Source organism: Propithecus coquereli, unplaced genomic scaffold (assembly GCF_000956105.1).
Source record: "Propithecus coquereli isolate 6110/MARCELLA unplaced genomic scaffold, Pcoq_1.0 Scaffold1, whole genome shotgun sequence".
In the NCBI taxonomy this organism is placed as follows: domain Eukaryota; kingdom Metazoa; phylum Chordata; class Mammalia; order Primates; family Indriidae; genus Propithecus; species Propithecus coquereli.
In genome coordinates this window covers 11,828,285-11,845,915 of record NW_012133857.1, presented here as the reverse complement: position 1 = coordinate 11,845,915, position 17,631 = coordinate 11,828,285, and the positions used below count along the sequence as shown (strand labels likewise).

Genomic DNA, 17,631 nt, shown 5'->3' with positions numbered 1-17,631 from the left:
GCTCAGGCTGGTTTCGAACTCCTGAGCTCAAACAATCTGCCCGCCTTGGCCTCCCAGAGAGCTAGGATTACAGGCGTGAGCCACTGCCTAGCCAGACTTAGTAGCTTTTTAAAAAAGGAGAACCAACTCAATTCAGCTGCAAATCACAAGAGTTAATCTAATACTCAGCTTCGTTTTTTTTTTTTTTTTGAGACAGATTCTTGCTTTGTCGCACTGGGTAGAGTACAGTGGTGTCATCATAGCTCACTGCAACCTCAAACTGCTGGGCTCAAACCGTCCTCTTGCCTCAGCCTCCCAAGTAGCTGGGACTATAGGCGTGCACCACAAAACCCAGCTAATTTTTCTATTTTTAGTAGAGACAGAGTCTCACAGTTGCTCAGGCTGGTCTCCAACTCCTGAGCTCAATGATCCTCCCGCCTCGACCTCCCAGAGTGCTAGGATTACAGGCATGAGCCACCGTGTTTAAGTTTTCAAATTTACAGAACATTGAAAAGAATAGTACCATGAACACTCTTTATACCCTTTACTTATACTGATCAGTTGTTAACATTTTGCCACATTTACTTTTTCTTGTGCATGTAAGTTTGTGTACAGAGAGAGAGAAGAGAAAGAAGTATATAAAAACTGCTTTTTATTCTGAGCCACCTATGAATATGTTTAAGACATCATAGCTCTTCACTGCTAAATACTTGAGGGTGTATTTTCTAAGAACAAGGATATTCTCTTATTTTAACACAAGATTATTAATAAACCCAAGAAATTTAACATTGGTGTGATAATACCATCTAAAAACATTCCATGTTTAAATTTTTCCAGTTTTCCCGGTAAAGCTCTGTAGCTTTTTGTTCTGTTTTTCAATACCGAATCACATATAGTAAGTCCTCACTTAACGCTGTTGATAGGCTTCAAAACTGACTTTAAGCAAAACAACCTGTAACAAACTAACTAGTTTTTTCTCATCAATATTATAACAAAATGATGTTACTTGAGGACAGTTTCTGAGAACCTATTGGCCATGGTAAGTGATAACGTATTTCATTTGGTTGTCATGGTGTTATTTAGTCCCCTCTAACCTAGAATGCTCCCCTTCCTCCCATCGTATTTTATGTCTCATGATACATGTTTGTGTTTTTTGTTTTTTTGTTTTTTTGTTTTTTTGTTTTTGAGACAGAGTCTCACTCTCTTGCCTGGGCTGGAGTGCCATGGCGTCAGCCTAGCTCACAACAAACTCAAACTCCTGGGCTCAAGTGATCCTCCTGCCTCAGCCTCCCTAGTAGCTGGGACTACAGATGCCCGCCACCATGCCTGGCTCATTTTTTCTATTTTTAGTTGTTTGGCCAATTTCTTTCTATTTTTAGTAGAGATGGGGTCTCACTCTTGCTCAGGCTGGTCTCGAACTCCTGAGCTCAAGCAATCCTCCCACCTTGGCATCCCAGAGTGCTAGGATTACAGGAGTGAGCCACCGTGCCCGGCCATGTGATACATGTTTTTGAAGAGTCCAAGCTAGAAGAAGAAAAGTTACTCAGAACAAGAGGCTTCCAGCAGTCACCCCATAGGCCAGGTACACTTGTGTGTGTTTGGTCTTTGTCGTATTGAAGATTTTATTTTATTGCCAGTGTTCGGATAGATTTCTGGCAATACTAGGCTCACATTCCACAAGAATGTGGATGGCATGTGAGTAGCAAGCCATTCCTTTTAGTATTTGTCAGCTTGTAGAGTATTGAATACACGTGGAACTAAAGTGCTTTTGATGATATTCAGTTATCTTAGGTAACACAGTCACTCTGACATAATATTAAATCACATGGAATTGTACAGCAATAAAATTATTCCCTTGCCAAGTCTTCACTCTACATTCCTCCAAAGAGAAAGTCTGTTTCTGAGATAAAGCTGGCATCATTTATTGCCCCCCTAACAGTTACTGATCTCCCCATCTGACAGGAGGATAGTGGCCCGTGGCTGAGACCACTGTTTTGTTAGAATTTAATAGTATTGTTTTCTTACAAGTACAATTGTTAATATCTTCTGGTTATGGCAGGTAACGGTAAGTAATTGTATGTGTTATATATAAATGAAACAATATTAGCTATCTAATATTGCTTAATAGATCTAATTGAGTACCTGTTGTTTAATAAATATTTCCCTTAGATTTTTATTCTTTGGTCATAAAAATTGAGGCACTAGAAATTTTATTATACCCTTTAAAAAAAAAATTTTTTTTTTTTTTTGAGACAAGGTCTTGCTGTGTTGCCCAAGCTGGTCTAGAACTCCTGGCCTCAAGCAATCCTCCCGGGTAGCTGGCCTCAAGCAATCCTCCCGAGTAGCTGGGATTATAGGCATGTGCCATTGCATTTAGCTCTTCTTACATGTGAAGGAACAGAAGCTCAGTGAGGTTAAGTGATATGTTTGGCTAGCCGGAGGCAGTTGTGCGCCTCTATGAGAACCTCCAAGGCTATCACAGCCCTTTAGATTTGATGATCCTGTTAAGGTCAACACCTATAGGAAATAGGAAGATGGCAGCACATGACTTTGCACATGACATACTGGAGCCATCAAGGCAGGTGACAATTATGTGGGTGTGGCTGAGAGAATATGGACCATGTTTTTAAATAATGTATTTTTTTTTTTTTTTTTTTGTAAATTGCGAAAAGCTTTTTCAAGACAGTACTGCTTCAGAACACTTGGCAGTTGTGCTCTCTGGTGGGGTACACATAGGTACAAAGCTGAATGGTCCCAGGAAAACATTTGTTTCAGATAGCCTCTAACTTTCTCAACAGTCTGGTGTGGGAACAGTCTGGTGTGAGGACTTCTGTTATATAGTGACACATTAACATAAGCATAGTCATTGCCTTTTTTTAGCAAATGTAAAAGCAATCTTTTCTCCTTGTGTATACCCTGCAGGAACAGCTTTCTCAAGTCCTTGATGCCATGTTTGAAAGGATAGTCAAAGTTGATGAGCATGTCATTGACCAAGGAGATGATGGAGACAACTTTTATGTCATAGAACGGTAGGAGATGGAGCTTTGCAATTGTGTGGCTATACTTAATTGGATTCATGATTCAGGGGAGATGCTTTCCCCTGTGCTGTGTTCAGCCCAGAGAGGCCTAAACCAGGTGAACAAGCTTCCCTAAGCCTTGCGAGGGTCCACAGCCTGCCCTCTCTACCTGTTGCTTTCCTGAGTCCTCAAGACAACTCATATTTGAGGAACCGCCATCTACAGTAGAAAAAGAATACAAGACGTACTCTTTAAACATGATGTTATTTGCCAGTGTTCAAGTGAATTGATTTCCCTAAAGAATAGCCATAGTACTATATTGTTGTTTGGATCTGTGAACTTCAGCCTGATTTTACACATAAATACAGTGTCCTGACCTCCAATTCCCTAGTCCCCTCTGGCTTTGTTCCAGGTATAAGCCGTGTTGGGAAAAATGAAATATTTGGGTTTGATCTTCTCGCCCTACTGAATCCTAACCTCTTGAGCTGTTAGTATCCTCTTCAGCTTAGGATGGGTCCTTCTGATCCCCCTTCAGTCCTGACAAGAACACCTTAACCAGAGTTTAAGGTATTGCTTTACCAATTATCTTCCATTAATTTTTTTTCTTTTTTTTTTTTTGAGACAGAGTCTCACTGTGTTGCCCGGGCTAGAGTGCCGTGGCGTCATCCTAGCTCACAGCAACCTCAAACTCCTGGGCTCAAGCGATCCTTCTGCCTCAGCCTCCCGAGTAGCTGGGACTACAGGCATGCGCCACCATGCCTGGCTAATTTTTTTTTTCTATGTATTTTTAGTTGTCCGATTAATTTCTTTCTAATTTTAGTAGAGACGGGGTCTCGCTCTTGCTCAGGCTGATTTCGAACTCATGAGCTCAAACAATCCGCCCGCCTCGGCCTTCCAGAGAGCTAGGATTACTGGCGTGAGCCACCATGCCCGGCCTCTTCCATTAATTTTTTAAAATTTTTTCTTTTGAAGTAATTTCAGAGTTACAGAAAAGTTGTACAAATAGTGCAAAAACTTCTCATCATCACAGGTTCCCCAGCTTAATGTTCTCCTTTGCCTTATCAAGTTGTCTGAGAGTAAGTTGCAGATATAATGCCCTTAATCGGGCCAGGTACGGTGGCTGATGGCTGTAATCCTAGCACTCTGGGAGGCCAAGGTGGGAGGATTGCTTGAGGTCAGGAGTTTGAGACCAGCCTCAACAAGAGTGAGACCCTGTCTCTACAAAAAATAGAAACGTTAGCTGGGCATGGTGGTGCACGCCTGTTGTCCCAGCTACTTGGGAGGCTGAGGCAGGAGGATCATTTGAACCCAGGAGTTTGAGGTTTCAGTGAGCTCAAATGATGCCACTGCACTCTAGCCAGGGCGATAAAGCAAGACCCTGTCTTCAAAAAAAAAAAGAAAGCCCCTTTATCTCTGAATACCTCAGTGTGCATTGCCTGAAAGTAAGAACATACTCTTACTTATGTACAAAACAATTATAAAAATCACCAATTAATATTTATACAATGCTACATCCAATATACAGACCTTATTCAGATTTTTCCAAGTGTTCTGGGTTTTTTTGGTTTGTTTTTTTGTTTTGTTTTGTTTTTAGAGACAGAGTCTTGCTCTTGCTCTGCTGCCCAGACTGGAATGCAGTGGTACAATTACAGGTAATTGTAGCCTTGAACTCCTGGGCTCAGGTGATCCTCTTGCCTCAGCCTCCAGAATAGCCAGGACTGTAGGTGCCTCCTACCACACCCAGCTAATTTTTTTATTTTTTGTGGAGATGGGGGTCTTGCTTTGTTGTCTAGGCTGGTCTTGAACTCTTGGCCTCAAGTGATCCTCCCCCTTCAACTTCCCAAAGTGCTGGGATTAAATGTGTGCCACCACACCTGGCCATGTTCCCCAGATTTTTGAGGTTCTTTTAATCTCCATCAAGTAGCTGTAGTAGATTCAGTTGGTCCCCTTTCTTGTTGAGCCTTTGCTCATTTAGGTTGTTGAATAGAAAACTCTCTAACTCCCTGGGTACCCTTTGGGCCTTTGATACCTGTGACAAATTATTACAATTAAAGGTAATGTTTTATTTAAAGAGTAAAGATGATATAAATATCTTCTCAAAGAAAAGACTTTCATCTTTATCTTTTATGCTAATACTTCCTACCTAGAAATTCTGTAAGTAATGACAGAATAATTTTTTAAGTTACACCACTGTCTCTAGTAGCCAACTTTCCCCTTTGTCCTGCCATGCACTCCCCCACCAAAACAGAGGTCCCAAAGAGGAATTATGGTCTTGGAAATTAGCATCCACCTTCATGTGTTCACAACTTAAAGATCGAAATGCCTATCTATAGAGGGAATGATTTGTTACATGTGTAAATGAAAGGGCTTATTTTTTTATACAGTGAAAGTCACGACTTTCCTAACAAATAGGAAAGACTGTCATATCAAGTAAAAAGGAATAGTTCCGGACCTCAAAAAGCTCATTGTCTAACTGGGGAGACAGGTGCTTAAATAGATAATTATTACATAATATGGTGGTAACAACAATGATTTTTTTAAAAATTCTCCCACTATTTAGAGGAGGACCTAATGGGACAAGGTCAAAAGAGGTTGTCTACAGTGCTGCTGCCTGAAATGGTTTGTATCACTCCCAAAATTAAGTAGCTAGTGTCACCTGGAAGAGAGACTAAAAACACTTCAACGTATTTACTCTGAATTCCGTGTTTCCCATTCATGGCTTTATTACTTCTCCCTTGTCTACCAGACATAGTACAGGTCAGCCTCCCTATTGAGTGGTGAGCTCCTCTGAAAACAGGATTGATGCACATAACTGATACTTGAATGATTGGTTTTATTCTCTGCTTTTCTTTTAATATATGATACTTAGTGGTTTTATCAGACAAGTGGAGGATCTTTATATGAAATTTAGAATATAAAAAAATGAAAAACAGGATAGAAAGAATTTAGCCATAATCTCATTTCTATAGTGTATCCTTCTGTTGTTTTTTTTCCATGCTTTACTGTTGAGGTCAGACTCCTCTCCCAAAATTTGGTTCAGATGTCAAGACTGATGATACTACATATACACTAAAAGGGTATGAAATGGTTTATTACTCACATAATGAAGCTTTTAGGGAGAGCAGGGAAGTCTCCCAAGCAGGTCCAAAAATGACTTGAGACAGTGGGGAGAGGTGACTGGCTTGTCATTTTAGGGTGGTTAGAAGGTGGGGCTGAATCAGGGTACTGTTACACATGGGCTGGCATTTGTGTTGTTTGAATTCCCCATTAGCATCTAAGGAGGAAGCACCCAGGCTTTCTTATCAGCTTGCCCAGATGTGGGGCAGAAGAGGAAGGGTGAGTGGAGTGATAGGGTTTGATGTTTGATTATTGGTAGCTTTCAATCCATCAATAATCAAACATCAAAAATGGAGTTGAGACCAGGCAATGTGGCTCATACCTGTAATCCCAACACTTTGGGAGGCTGAGGCAGGAGGGTCACTTGAGACCAGGAGTTTGAGAACAGCCTGGGCAACATAGTGAGACTCCATCTCTACAAAAAATTAAAAAAATAGCAGAGCTATTCAGGAGGCTAAGGCAAGAGGATTGCTTGATGCCAGGAGTCCTAGGCTGCAGTGAACTATGTTCACATCACTGCACTCTAGTCTGGATGACAGAGTGAGACCCTGTCTCTTAAAAGGTAAAAATTTTTTTTAAATAAAATATGGTTGCTGCAACTTCCAGAAGGAGCTTGTACACCTGGTGCGGGAGCTGTGGGGCCCAGATACTATGCTTGAAGTAGTGGGTGCACCAATGTGTCCCATGGTTCCAGCGCCAGTTTTGACCACCACATTACCATTTTTTTGCCTGAGGATTGGCTCTACCAAGTCGAATCAGCTTTTAAAGCTATTAACCAGGATGGCCTTACATCAGTAGCTATCAGAGGGAAAGACTGCAGTAATGGTCACACAGAAGAAAATACCTGATAAGTTATTGGATTCTAGCACAGTGACTCACTTATTCAAGATAACAAAAAACATTGACTGTATGATGACAGGAATGACAGTTGACAGCAGATCCCAGGTACAGAGGGCACACCATGAGGCAGCTAATTAGAAATACAAATATGGCTATGAGATTCCTGTGGACATGCTGTGTAAAAGAATTGCCACCATTTCTCAGGTCTACACACAGAATGCTGAAATGAGGCCTCTTGGTTGTTGTATGATTTTAATTGGTACAGATGAAGAACAAGGCCCTCAGGTGTACAAGTGTGATCCTGTAGGTTACTACTGTGGGTTTAAAGCTACTGCAACAGGAGTGAAACAAATTGAGTCAACCAGCTTCCTTGAAAAAAAAGTGAAGAAATTTGATTGGACATTTGAACAGACAGTGGAAACTGTGATTACATGCCTGTCTACTGTTTAATTGATTGATTTCAAACTTTCAGAAGTAGAAGTTGGAGTAGTTACAGTTGAAAATCCTATATTCAGGATTCTTACAGAAGTAGAGATTGATGCTCACCTTGTTGCTCTAACAGAGAGAGATTAAATGTTGTTGTTAGTTTACCAAATCCGTGATGCCAATTTCCTGCATGTTTGGCAGCAGCAAACCAACATATGGAGGCCCCTGGATTGTGAAAGGAACCTCTCCCACTCCTCCTACTGCTGTGAAGTGGTTAGGACTCTGTGTAAATAAAAACAATCCTTTTGCAAATAAAATACTCCTGTTAACCATCCCTGCAGTTAAATCTTTTGCAGTATCTTTGATTATGTTATCTCTTTAGGAATGACTAGAAATGGAATTGCTGTGTCAAAGGGTCTTTTTAAGGCATGTGCTATATGTTTTTAATGATCTTGTGGAAACTTTGAAAAGTTTGTTTATCTCATGATATGTTGAGTGTCTGTTTCCCCAAATGCTTGTCATTTCTGAATATTTTTTCTTAGCAGTAATTACCAATAAATAGGTAGAAAAGTATATTATATGCTTTATTTTAATTATTTATACCCTAATTTTTAAGAGAATGTGAAAGAAAACCCATAGAGTAATTTCAATACCTACAGGAAAGCATTTGACAAAATTCAACACCTTTTTGCAATAAAAATGCTTAGCACACTAGCAAGAAAAGGGACTTCCCCCATCTTGGCTAAAGACATTTATAAAAAACCTACAGGCTGGGTATGACAGTTCACACCTGTAATCCCAGCACATTGTGGGACTGAAGCGGGAGGATTACTTGAGATCAGGAGTTCAAGACTAGCCTGGGCAACATCAGAGTGAGACCCCATCTCTACCAAAAAAATTTAAAAAATTAGCTGCATATGGTGGCACACGCCTGTAGTCCTAGCTACTCAAGAGGCTGAGGCAGGAGGATCACTTGAGCCCAGGAATTCGAGGTTACAGTGAGCTGTGATCATACCACTGCATTCTAGCCTGAGTGACAGAGTGAGACCTTGTCTCAAAAAAACAAAATCCACAGCTGATATTGTACTCAATGGTGAAAGACTGAATGTTTTCCCCTTAAGAACAATAATAAGACAAGGATGTCTGCACTCACTACTTCTACTCAATATTGTACTGGAGGTTCTATTTAAGGCAGTAAGGCAAAGAAATGGAAGGGAGGGAGGAAAGAAGGGAAAGATGAGAAAAAGTGAGGGAGTCAGGGAAAGAAGGAAGGAAGGAAAGGCAAGGTCATAGCATAGAAAGTCAATGTACAAAAATCTGTTGCTTGGTTTTTTGTTGTTGTTGTTTTTTTTTTTAACACAGGGTCTCCCTCCATTACCCGGGCCAGAGTGCAGTGGCGTAATCATGGCTCACTGCAGCCTTGAGCTCCTGGGCTCAAGCGATCCTCCCACCTCAGCATCTCAAGTAGCTGGAACTACAGCTGCACACCACCATGCCTGGCTAAAAAAATTTTTTTAAGAGACGGGGTCTCACTCTGTTGCTCCGCTCTCGAACTCCTGAGCTCAAGTGATCCTTCCACCTTCGCCTCCCAAATTGAGGGCATTTTTATATACTAGCAAAATTCTGTTGGAAATCTCTTATGACAACGTTTTATATGTACCTGTCAGTTCTTATATTAATTATCAGATGTAATTAATGAAATTGTTTCTTGTCATTCTTCCAGGGGAACCTATGACATTTTAGTAACAAAAGATAATCAAACTCGCTGTGTTGGTCAGTATGACAACCGTGGCAGTTTTGGAGAACTCGCTCTGATGTACAACACCCCAAGAGCTGCTACCATTGTTGCCACCTCAGAAGGTTCTCTTTGGGGACTGGTGAGTGAACGAAACAGTTCCCCTTGTGTGGCATAGTTTTAATTCCCTTTATTTCTGGGTCTCTGTCTTTGGGCTGTTGGTTCACAATATATTTTATAGCCAGTTGTCTGAAAGACATTGTAGAAGATCTTGTGCAAATGTATTTTTCCATTTCCCTAAAATTTGTCAGCGAACCATTTACTCCAAGTTACAGGGAGAAGGCTGAGTCTTCTGCCCTTATTGTAGTATACAGCTCTTACTGCATTTTCTGTTTTTGTCAGACAAGTGAAGAGAGAGGTGATAAAAAGAAGCAGCCCAGAGAAATAAGTGTCACTGAAAGCTCTGCCAACAGTGTTTTCCATGTCTAGATATCCCAGGACCAACTTTTCTCTGTGTTCAGCTATTCACTTGTTGATTGATCTATGCCAATTTCTATGAAAGGGCCCTTTACTGTGACATATTGATGACATACTTAATTTAAATTACGAGTGTTCCTAAAAGATGAGGCATGCAGTGGCTTAAGAATATGGCCAGGCACGGTGGCTCACACCTGTAATCCTAGCACTCTGGGAGGCCGAGGTGGGAAGATAACTTGACGCCAGGAGTTTGAGACCATCCTTAGCAAGAGCAAGACCCTGTCTCTACCAAAAATAGAAAAATTAGTCAGGCATAGGATACGTGCCTGTAGTCCCAGCTACTCAGGAGGCCAAGACAGGAGAATTGCTTGAGCCTAGGAGTTTGAGGTTGCAGTGAGCTGTAATGACACCACTGCACTCTGGCCCAGGTGACCAAGCAAGACTCTGTATCAAAAAAAACCAAAACAACAACAACAAAAAAAACACATTGGTGCCAATTACTGGTTCAGACAAGATGGAATATTCCCATTTCTCACTAGTCTTCTCTCTTAAAACTAAAAAATAACTATGGATGTTGTACAGCAAACAAACAGGAAGACCCTGAAAGGTAGAAAAGAGAAGGCAGACTGTCTAGAGATATTGGGAGTTGAGGAAGGACATGACAGTGAGTTCCCTGGGTTTCCTTACTGCTTTCCATATATCCCAGATGGGGTGCTGGAAAAGCCTGCAACCAAGATCTGCCAATAGGTACATATAAAAACAGCCCCAAGAAAAGCCTGCTCCCTCTAGCCAAAGAACTAGGAAAATAGCAGCCTAGCAGAACCAAAAACCTTTTTGATAATATCAGTTCTACTTTAACCAAATACCAAAGAAGAAACTGCTTCTATTTCCCCATAGTATCATTGGGCTAAGAAGGAAGCTGGACTTCCAACCCTACCTGGCAGCAAAGAGGCAAAATGAGGTATGCATGGTATTACTAGTTAGCACCCTGCTTTCCCTGCCAGGATAGCATCAGTGGGGCCCAGAAGGGAGCTGAACATGCACCCTGTAAATATTCACTATACTTAATAGGGTGAGTGCCTACAAAAATCATTTTTCAACATATCCAAAATGTCTAAGGTACAATCAAAAATCATTTATCATACCATGAACAAGGAAATTCTCAATTTGAATAAGAAAAGACAATCAACAGATACCAATACCAAGATGACACAGATACTGAAATTAGCTGACAAAGATTTTAAGGCAACCATCATAAAGACGCTTCAACAAGCAATTGTGAATAAACTTGAAACATAAAAAAAAAGGTCTCATCGGAGAAATAGAAGATAGAAAGCATAGCCAAACGGAAACTTTAGAACTGGAAAATATGATGACCAAAATAAAAACTCATTGAAGCTGGGCACAGTGGCTCATGCCTGTAATCTTAGCACTTTGGGAGGCTGAAGTGAGAGGATCACTTGAAGCCAGAAGTTCAAGACCAGCCTGGCAACATAGCAAGACCCTGTCTTTACAAAGAAAAGAAAAAACAAAAAACAAAACAAAAAAATCCCAGCCATGTGTGGTAGCGTGTACCTGTAGTCCTAGGTAGTTTGGGAGGCTCAGGCAAGAGAGCCCCTTGAGCCCAGGAGTTTGAGGTTAAAGGGAGCTATGATCACACCACTGCATTTCAGTGTGGGTGACAGCAAAATCCTGTCTCTTAGCGGGGGGATAAAAAAACTACCTCATCAAATGGGCTCAGTAACAGAATGAATATGACAGAGAAAAGAATCAGTGAACTTAAAGATAGACCAATAAAATTACTCAATCTGAACAACAGAGAGACTATAAACGGAAATGAAATGAATGGAGCCTGTGGGACAATAACAAAAGATCTCGCATTTATATCATCAGAGGTGTAGGACAGGAGAAAGAATGTGGAGCTAAAAAATTATTTGAAGAAATAATGACTCAAAATTCCCAAATTTGGTGAAAGATATAAACCTACAGATTCAAAAAGCTAATTGAACTCCAAGCAGGATAAACCCAAAGAAATCTGTTCCCAGATACATCATAATCAAACTTCAGAAAACTAAAGACAGAAAAAATCTTGAAAGGAGCAAGAGAGAAACAATGCATTATCTATAAGGGAACAACAATTTGAATGACAAGGAATTGCCTGTCTGTAGATGCTAAAAGTGGCACAGCATTCTTTAGGTGCTAAAAGAAAAGAACTGTCAACAATAATTCTATACCTCATGGAATGAAGACATTCTCAAATGAAAGAAAACTAAGAGACTTTGTCACCAGCAGGCTTACTCCAAAAGAATGGCTAACAGAATTTCTTCAAACAGAAAAACTATAAAAGAAGGAAATCTGGAACATCAAGAATGAAGAAAACAACAAAGAGTTAATATGGGTAAATATCAAAGACTATCCCTCCCTTGAATTTTCTAAATTATTTTAGATTGTTGAAGCAAGAATTATGGAATTATGACATCTCTGATTTGGTTCTGAATATATGTAGAAGAATTTTTTTTTTTTTGGAGGCAGAGTCTCACTCTGTTGCCCGGGCCAGAGTGCCGTGGTGTCAGCCTAGTTGACAGCAACCTCAAACTCCTGGGCTCAAGCAATCCTCCTGCCTCAGCCTCCTGTGTAGCTGGGACTAGAGGCGTTTGCCACCACTCCTAGTTATCTAGCTAATTTCTTTCTATTTTTAGTAGAGACGGGGTCTCTCTCTTGCTCAGGCTGATCTTGAACTCCTGACCTCAAGCAATCCTCCAGCCTTGGCCTCCTAGAGTACTAGGATTACAGGTGTGAGCCACCACACCTGGCCAAAGAAGAATTATTTAAGATAATTATACTATAAAGGGGAGAGGGTCAAGGGACCTAAATGGAAGTAAAGGTGCTATACTTTACTCAAAGTAGTAAGGTGTTGACACCAATAGACTGTGATTAAGTTACATGTGTATAATATAATGCCTAGAGAAACCACTAAAAAAATCTGTACAAAGATGTATTCAAAAGCTCTCTAAATTTGGCCAGGCACGGTGGCTCACACCTGTAATCCTAGCACTTTGGGAAGCCAAGGCGGGAGTATTGCTTTGGGCCAGGAGTTCAAGATCAAAAACTCTCTAAATCAAACAGAATTCTAAAAAGGGTTCAAGTAACCCACAGGGAGGCAGGAAAAGTGAACAGAGTATCAAAAAACAAAGGAAACAACAGAAAACATACAATAAAATGATAGACTTAAGCCCTAATAGATGAATAGTTAGTATAAATATATTAATAGATGGTCTAAATATACCAATTAAAAGATAGACTGGTAGAATGGATTTTTTAAGATGACCCAACCGTATGCTATCTATATACTGAAATATAATGATGTTGAAAGTATAGGGTAGAGATACTAATAGATACACTTTGCAAACATCAATCAAAAGAAAGCAGGACTGTCCCGACTGGGGCAAGGATTTAAAAAGAAAAGAAAGCAGTGGTGATTATGTTAGTATCAGATAGATTAGATTTCAGAGCAAAGAAATTACAAGGACAAAGAGGAACATTACATAATAATGAGTCAATCTACCAAGAAGATATAGCAACCCTGCATATGTATACACCAAACAACAGAGTTTGAAGATATGTAAAGCAAAAACCGATGAAACTGAAAGGAATAGACAAATTCATGATTACAGATGATGCAGACTTTAACATCCATCTCTCAACAAATTGATAGAACTGCTAGACAGAAAAGCAGCAAGGATAGAGAAGAACTTAACGCCAATAATCAACAGAAGCTAACTGAAGTAGAACACTGTACACAACAGCAGAATACACATTCTTTCAAGCTCGCAGAACATTCACCAAAATAGACCATATGCTGGGATATAAAATAAAACTTAAATTTAAAAGAATTGAAATCAGACCAAGTGTGTTCTCTAACCACAATGGAAAGAAACTAGAAATCAATAACAGAGATGTCCAAACACTTGGATGTTAAAAACACATTCTTAAATAACTCAATGGAAATTGAAAAAAATATGTTGAACTGTAAAACTACCTGCCTTGTTGCTGGGATATGAGGATTAAGTAGGTGGGCATAGGCCGGGCGCGGTGGCTCACGCCTGTAATCCTAGCACTCTGGGAGGCCGAGGCGGGAGGATTGTTTGAGCTCAGGAGTTCGAGACCAGCCTGAGCAAGAATGAGACCCCGTCTCTACTAAAAATAGAAAGAAATTAGCCAAACAACTAAAAATATATATAGAAAAGATTAGCCAGGCATGGTGGCAGATGCCCGTAGTCCCACCTACTTGGGAGGCTGAGTCAGGAGGATCGCTTGAGCCCAGGAGTTTGAGGTTGCTGTGAGCTAGGATGACGCCACGGCACTCTAGCCCGGGCAACACAGTGAGACTCTGTCTCAAAAAAAAAAAAAAAGAAAGGGTTGGAACCCAAATAAATAAGTTACTTTAAGAGATACCTGTTGTTTTCTCTTCAACTAGAAATATTGCTTGCTATTGTAATTGTAATAATCTTTGTAACACTATAGGTGGATTTATAAAATACTGGTTTTTTGACACTACCTACTCAAACACGGGAAGAAAACTTTATAATTCCCATTTTCTCAGTCTTAATTGTCCTGTTTTCACAACACTCTTGGCTTAGATTGGCCCTGAAAACAGATAGAAACTCAATTATAAAGATAATGGCATAATATTTCAAAGTATGAAAATAACATTTAAAATGATACATGCTTAACCTTGGACTTCAAAAAGCAGTGGCAGATAATGCAGCCCATTAGAACAATCAGAGATTGAATGGCTCTTTTCAAGCAAACAGAGAGAAGAAAATGGGGGAGAAACTGGCTAAGTGCCAGAGAGGAGACATTATTTGTATAGCAGTTCAGGGAAGGAGAGTAGGAGTCTACCATCACTCACATTAGAAGTGTGAGTGACTTTTCTTGTTAAGCAGATGAACATGGCACAGGGTAGGGCCTCAGAATTCTGCAGCTAATGGAATATGAGCATGTGAAACCCATTTAGACACCTCAACTCAGTTGTCTTTGTGACTTCTCCATCCTGCTCCGGCCCCATCGTCAAGAATGTTAAAATACCTAACCTACAGCTGAACATACCCTTATCCCCTTGTTGCTGTTTTTGATTCTGCCAACCTTTAAGATATCATTAGTATACTTTCAAAAAAAGAAATCTCCATTCCTGACAGCCTGAGGTAGAAGAAAAGTACAGTTAACTTAGGTACAAATGAATGCTTACCCATTCAGAAGCCTAAGACTAAGCAATTAACATTCTCCTGGTCGCATGTCCCTCCCCACACATGTGTACACATATCTGAGAGGTGCCTGGCCATAGCTTTGGTTTTCTGTCTTCTCATCAGAATCCATGACTTGCTGAGGTCAAAGTATCTTTTATATTCCTGCCTTCTATCTTGAGTAACCTCCCATATCTCTTCATTAATTTAAATCCTACCCATTCTTCAGGTCCCAGACAAATTTATATTTTTACTACAAAATTGTCTTTGATCATTCCTGCCTATTGTGATCTCCCTCTCCCACCTCAAAATTCCTTTAAACTTGTCTTTTTCAGTTTTACCTAGCACATTTCATATGCTGTCTTGAATTGTAGGCTTTTTATTCCTATGTGTTGTCCTATATATTGTCTGCTGTCTCTCTCTTTTTTTTTTTTTTTTTTGAGACTGAGTCTTGTTCTGTTGCCCAGGCTAGAGTGCCATGGTGTCAGCCTAGTTCACGGCAACCTCAAATTCCTGGGCTCAAGCAATCCTCCTGCCTCAGCTCCCCAAGTAGCTGGAACTATAGGCATTCACCACCACGCCCAGCTAGTTTTTTCTAGGTTTTTTTTTTTTTTTTTTTTTTTTTTTTTTTTTAGTAGAGACAGGATCTCGCTCTTGCTCAGGCTGATCTCAAACTCCTGAGCTCAAGCAATATTCCCACCTTGGCCTCCCAGAGTGCTAGGATTATAGGCTTGAGCCACCATACCCAGCCTCTGTTATCTCCTCGAGGGCAGGAATCATCTGGTTGTTTTATTTTCTCCTTTTTTTTGGTAAGGTGTCTTTTCTTTTGACATTGAACAGTGACAATAAATGCACTAATGTTTGATTGGGAGTTTTGTATTTTATGTTCTATTTATGACACATAGGTGGTACCCATTGAGCACTAGACAACAAGCAATAGCATGTGGGTCATGTGTCTGGCTCAGTCTATAAGAGTGGCTAGCACTCTTTTTCTTTCTTTTTTTTTTTTTTTTTTTGAGACGGAGTCTCACTGTGTTGCCCGGGCTAGAGTGCCGTGGCGTCATCCTAGCTCACAGCAACCTCAAACTCCTGGGCTCAAGCGATCCTCCTGCCTCAGCCTCCCGAGTAGCTGTGACTACAGACATGTGCCACCATGCCCGGCTAATTTTTTCTATATATTTTTAGTTGGCCATTTAATTTTCTTTCTATTTTTAGTAGAGACGGGGTCTCACTCTTGCTCAGGCTGGTTTCGAACTCCTGAGCTCAAACAATCCGCCCGCCTCGGCCTCCCAGAGAGCTAGGATTACAGGCGTGAGCCACCGCGCCCGGCCTCTTTTTCTTTCTTGAACTTCAGAGCTGTTTGGTTACCTTTGAGCGCTTGCTGCCTATGGGAGTTTCCTCTTTATTGCTCCATTGGAAGCTGTCCAATCTTTTTCTTCCATTGATAACTCTGAGATTGAAGTATCATTAAATATTCAGTTGACACAGTAACTCACATGGTCCTCTACTATTTGCTGTGGCCAGTTAATTAAACCATAGAAGTTCTTTTACACAGGCATTTACTAGAATTTTCATATTATTTCTTGTAGGACCGGGTGACTTTTAGAAGAATCATAGTGAAAAACAATGCAAAAAAGAGGAAGATGTTTGAATCATTTATTGAATCTGTGCCCCTCCTTAAGTCACTAGAGGTAAAAAGTCTGTTTGAATAAGAGTGTTTATGGGGATTGGGAAAAGCTATTAAAACTATTTTATTATTAGGTTTTCAAATCATACCATTCTAACCCAGTTTTGTGTTGCATAGATATTGTGACTTTCAGTTAAGGTCTTTTCCTTATAATTTGTCAGTATGTCCATTGTTTTAGGTATCAGAACGAATGAAGATTGTGGATGTAATAGGAGAGAAGATTTATAAGGATGGAGAGCGCATAATCACTCAGGTGAGCATGGGTCTTACACAGCTTCTTTCCTGAAAGTCACCACCTGAAGGACTAGCATCACTTGTCTCATAAAACTTCTGTGTCCTTCCACTGTTGAGAGCTTATGTTGAGGGGTAATAGGTCATACTTCCTGCAGAGTCCTCTGAAGCCTGTTGATGCCCATGTCACTGGCATATGTAGATCTCTTGCTTTCATTCACTTTTCCTTGGCTTTTAGTGTTTGTTCTTTTAAATGTCATTTTCTTTTGACCATAAGTAAGCTTCATCCATTGCTGTTAAAACCTGAAGAAGGTTGGATGGTTGTACCCTCTACTTTCTCTGTATTTGACACAAAGTCATCGTTTTGGCTAATCCAACACAAATTGAAATACTCAGTCTTCAGTGATTAACCAGATTTGTAAGATGTCTAGTATTTCCTTGGTGCCTTTTTCTCGTGTAATTTTTGGATAATGTAAGGTCTAGTCATTGTAACAAGTGCTGTGTAATAATTTTCTTTGTCCACTGTGTTTGCATTTTTAATTATATGTAAATAGTATTAGGGGCTTTTCCTGGCATAAGCTTCTTTGCCTATGGTTCTGTTAAGAACACTGGAAAGATAACTGGTTGGTCTAGGTTGGATGATATGTCTATCCTTGAACCCACTGCTGGGACTATCAGATTGGACAGGCCTGGGTCCTCTGGATGGAGTTGGACCCACCAGAACCACAAGGATTAATCAGACTTTCCATTAAAGGGAAGAGGGATGCTCCCACTGGAGGAGATAAAGGACTAACAAAAATATGATGTCTACCCTAAGTGACATTGCTAAATGTCTTTGTTTTCTAGGAGCCCTTACTGGCAATAATTCTTTTTTTTTTT

General features: G+C 40.2%; 1 protein-coding gene and 1 pseudogene across 1 annotated transcript in view; both read left to right on the top strand.

Moving 5' to 3' along the window:
* Positions 1 to 17,631, top strand: part of PRKAR2A (protein kinase, cAMP-dependent, regulatory, type II, alpha) — a 95,107-nt gene that overhangs the window by 58,487 nt on the left and 18,989 nt on the right. Inside the window, exons 5-8 of the mRNA XM_012638112.1 lie at positions 2,902 to 3,008; positions 9,103 to 9,256; positions 16,424 to 16,525; positions 16,700 to 16,774. Coding sequence (XP_012493566.1) covers positions 2,902 to 3,008; positions 9,103 to 9,256; positions 16,424 to 16,525; positions 16,700 to 16,774 — 438 coding nt within the window. The remainder of the gene's footprint in view (positions 1 to 2,901; positions 3,009 to 9,102; positions 9,257 to 16,423; positions 16,526 to 16,699; positions 16,775 to 17,631) is intronic.
* On the top strand, positions 6,646 to 7,526 carry LOC105805486 (annotated as a pseudogene).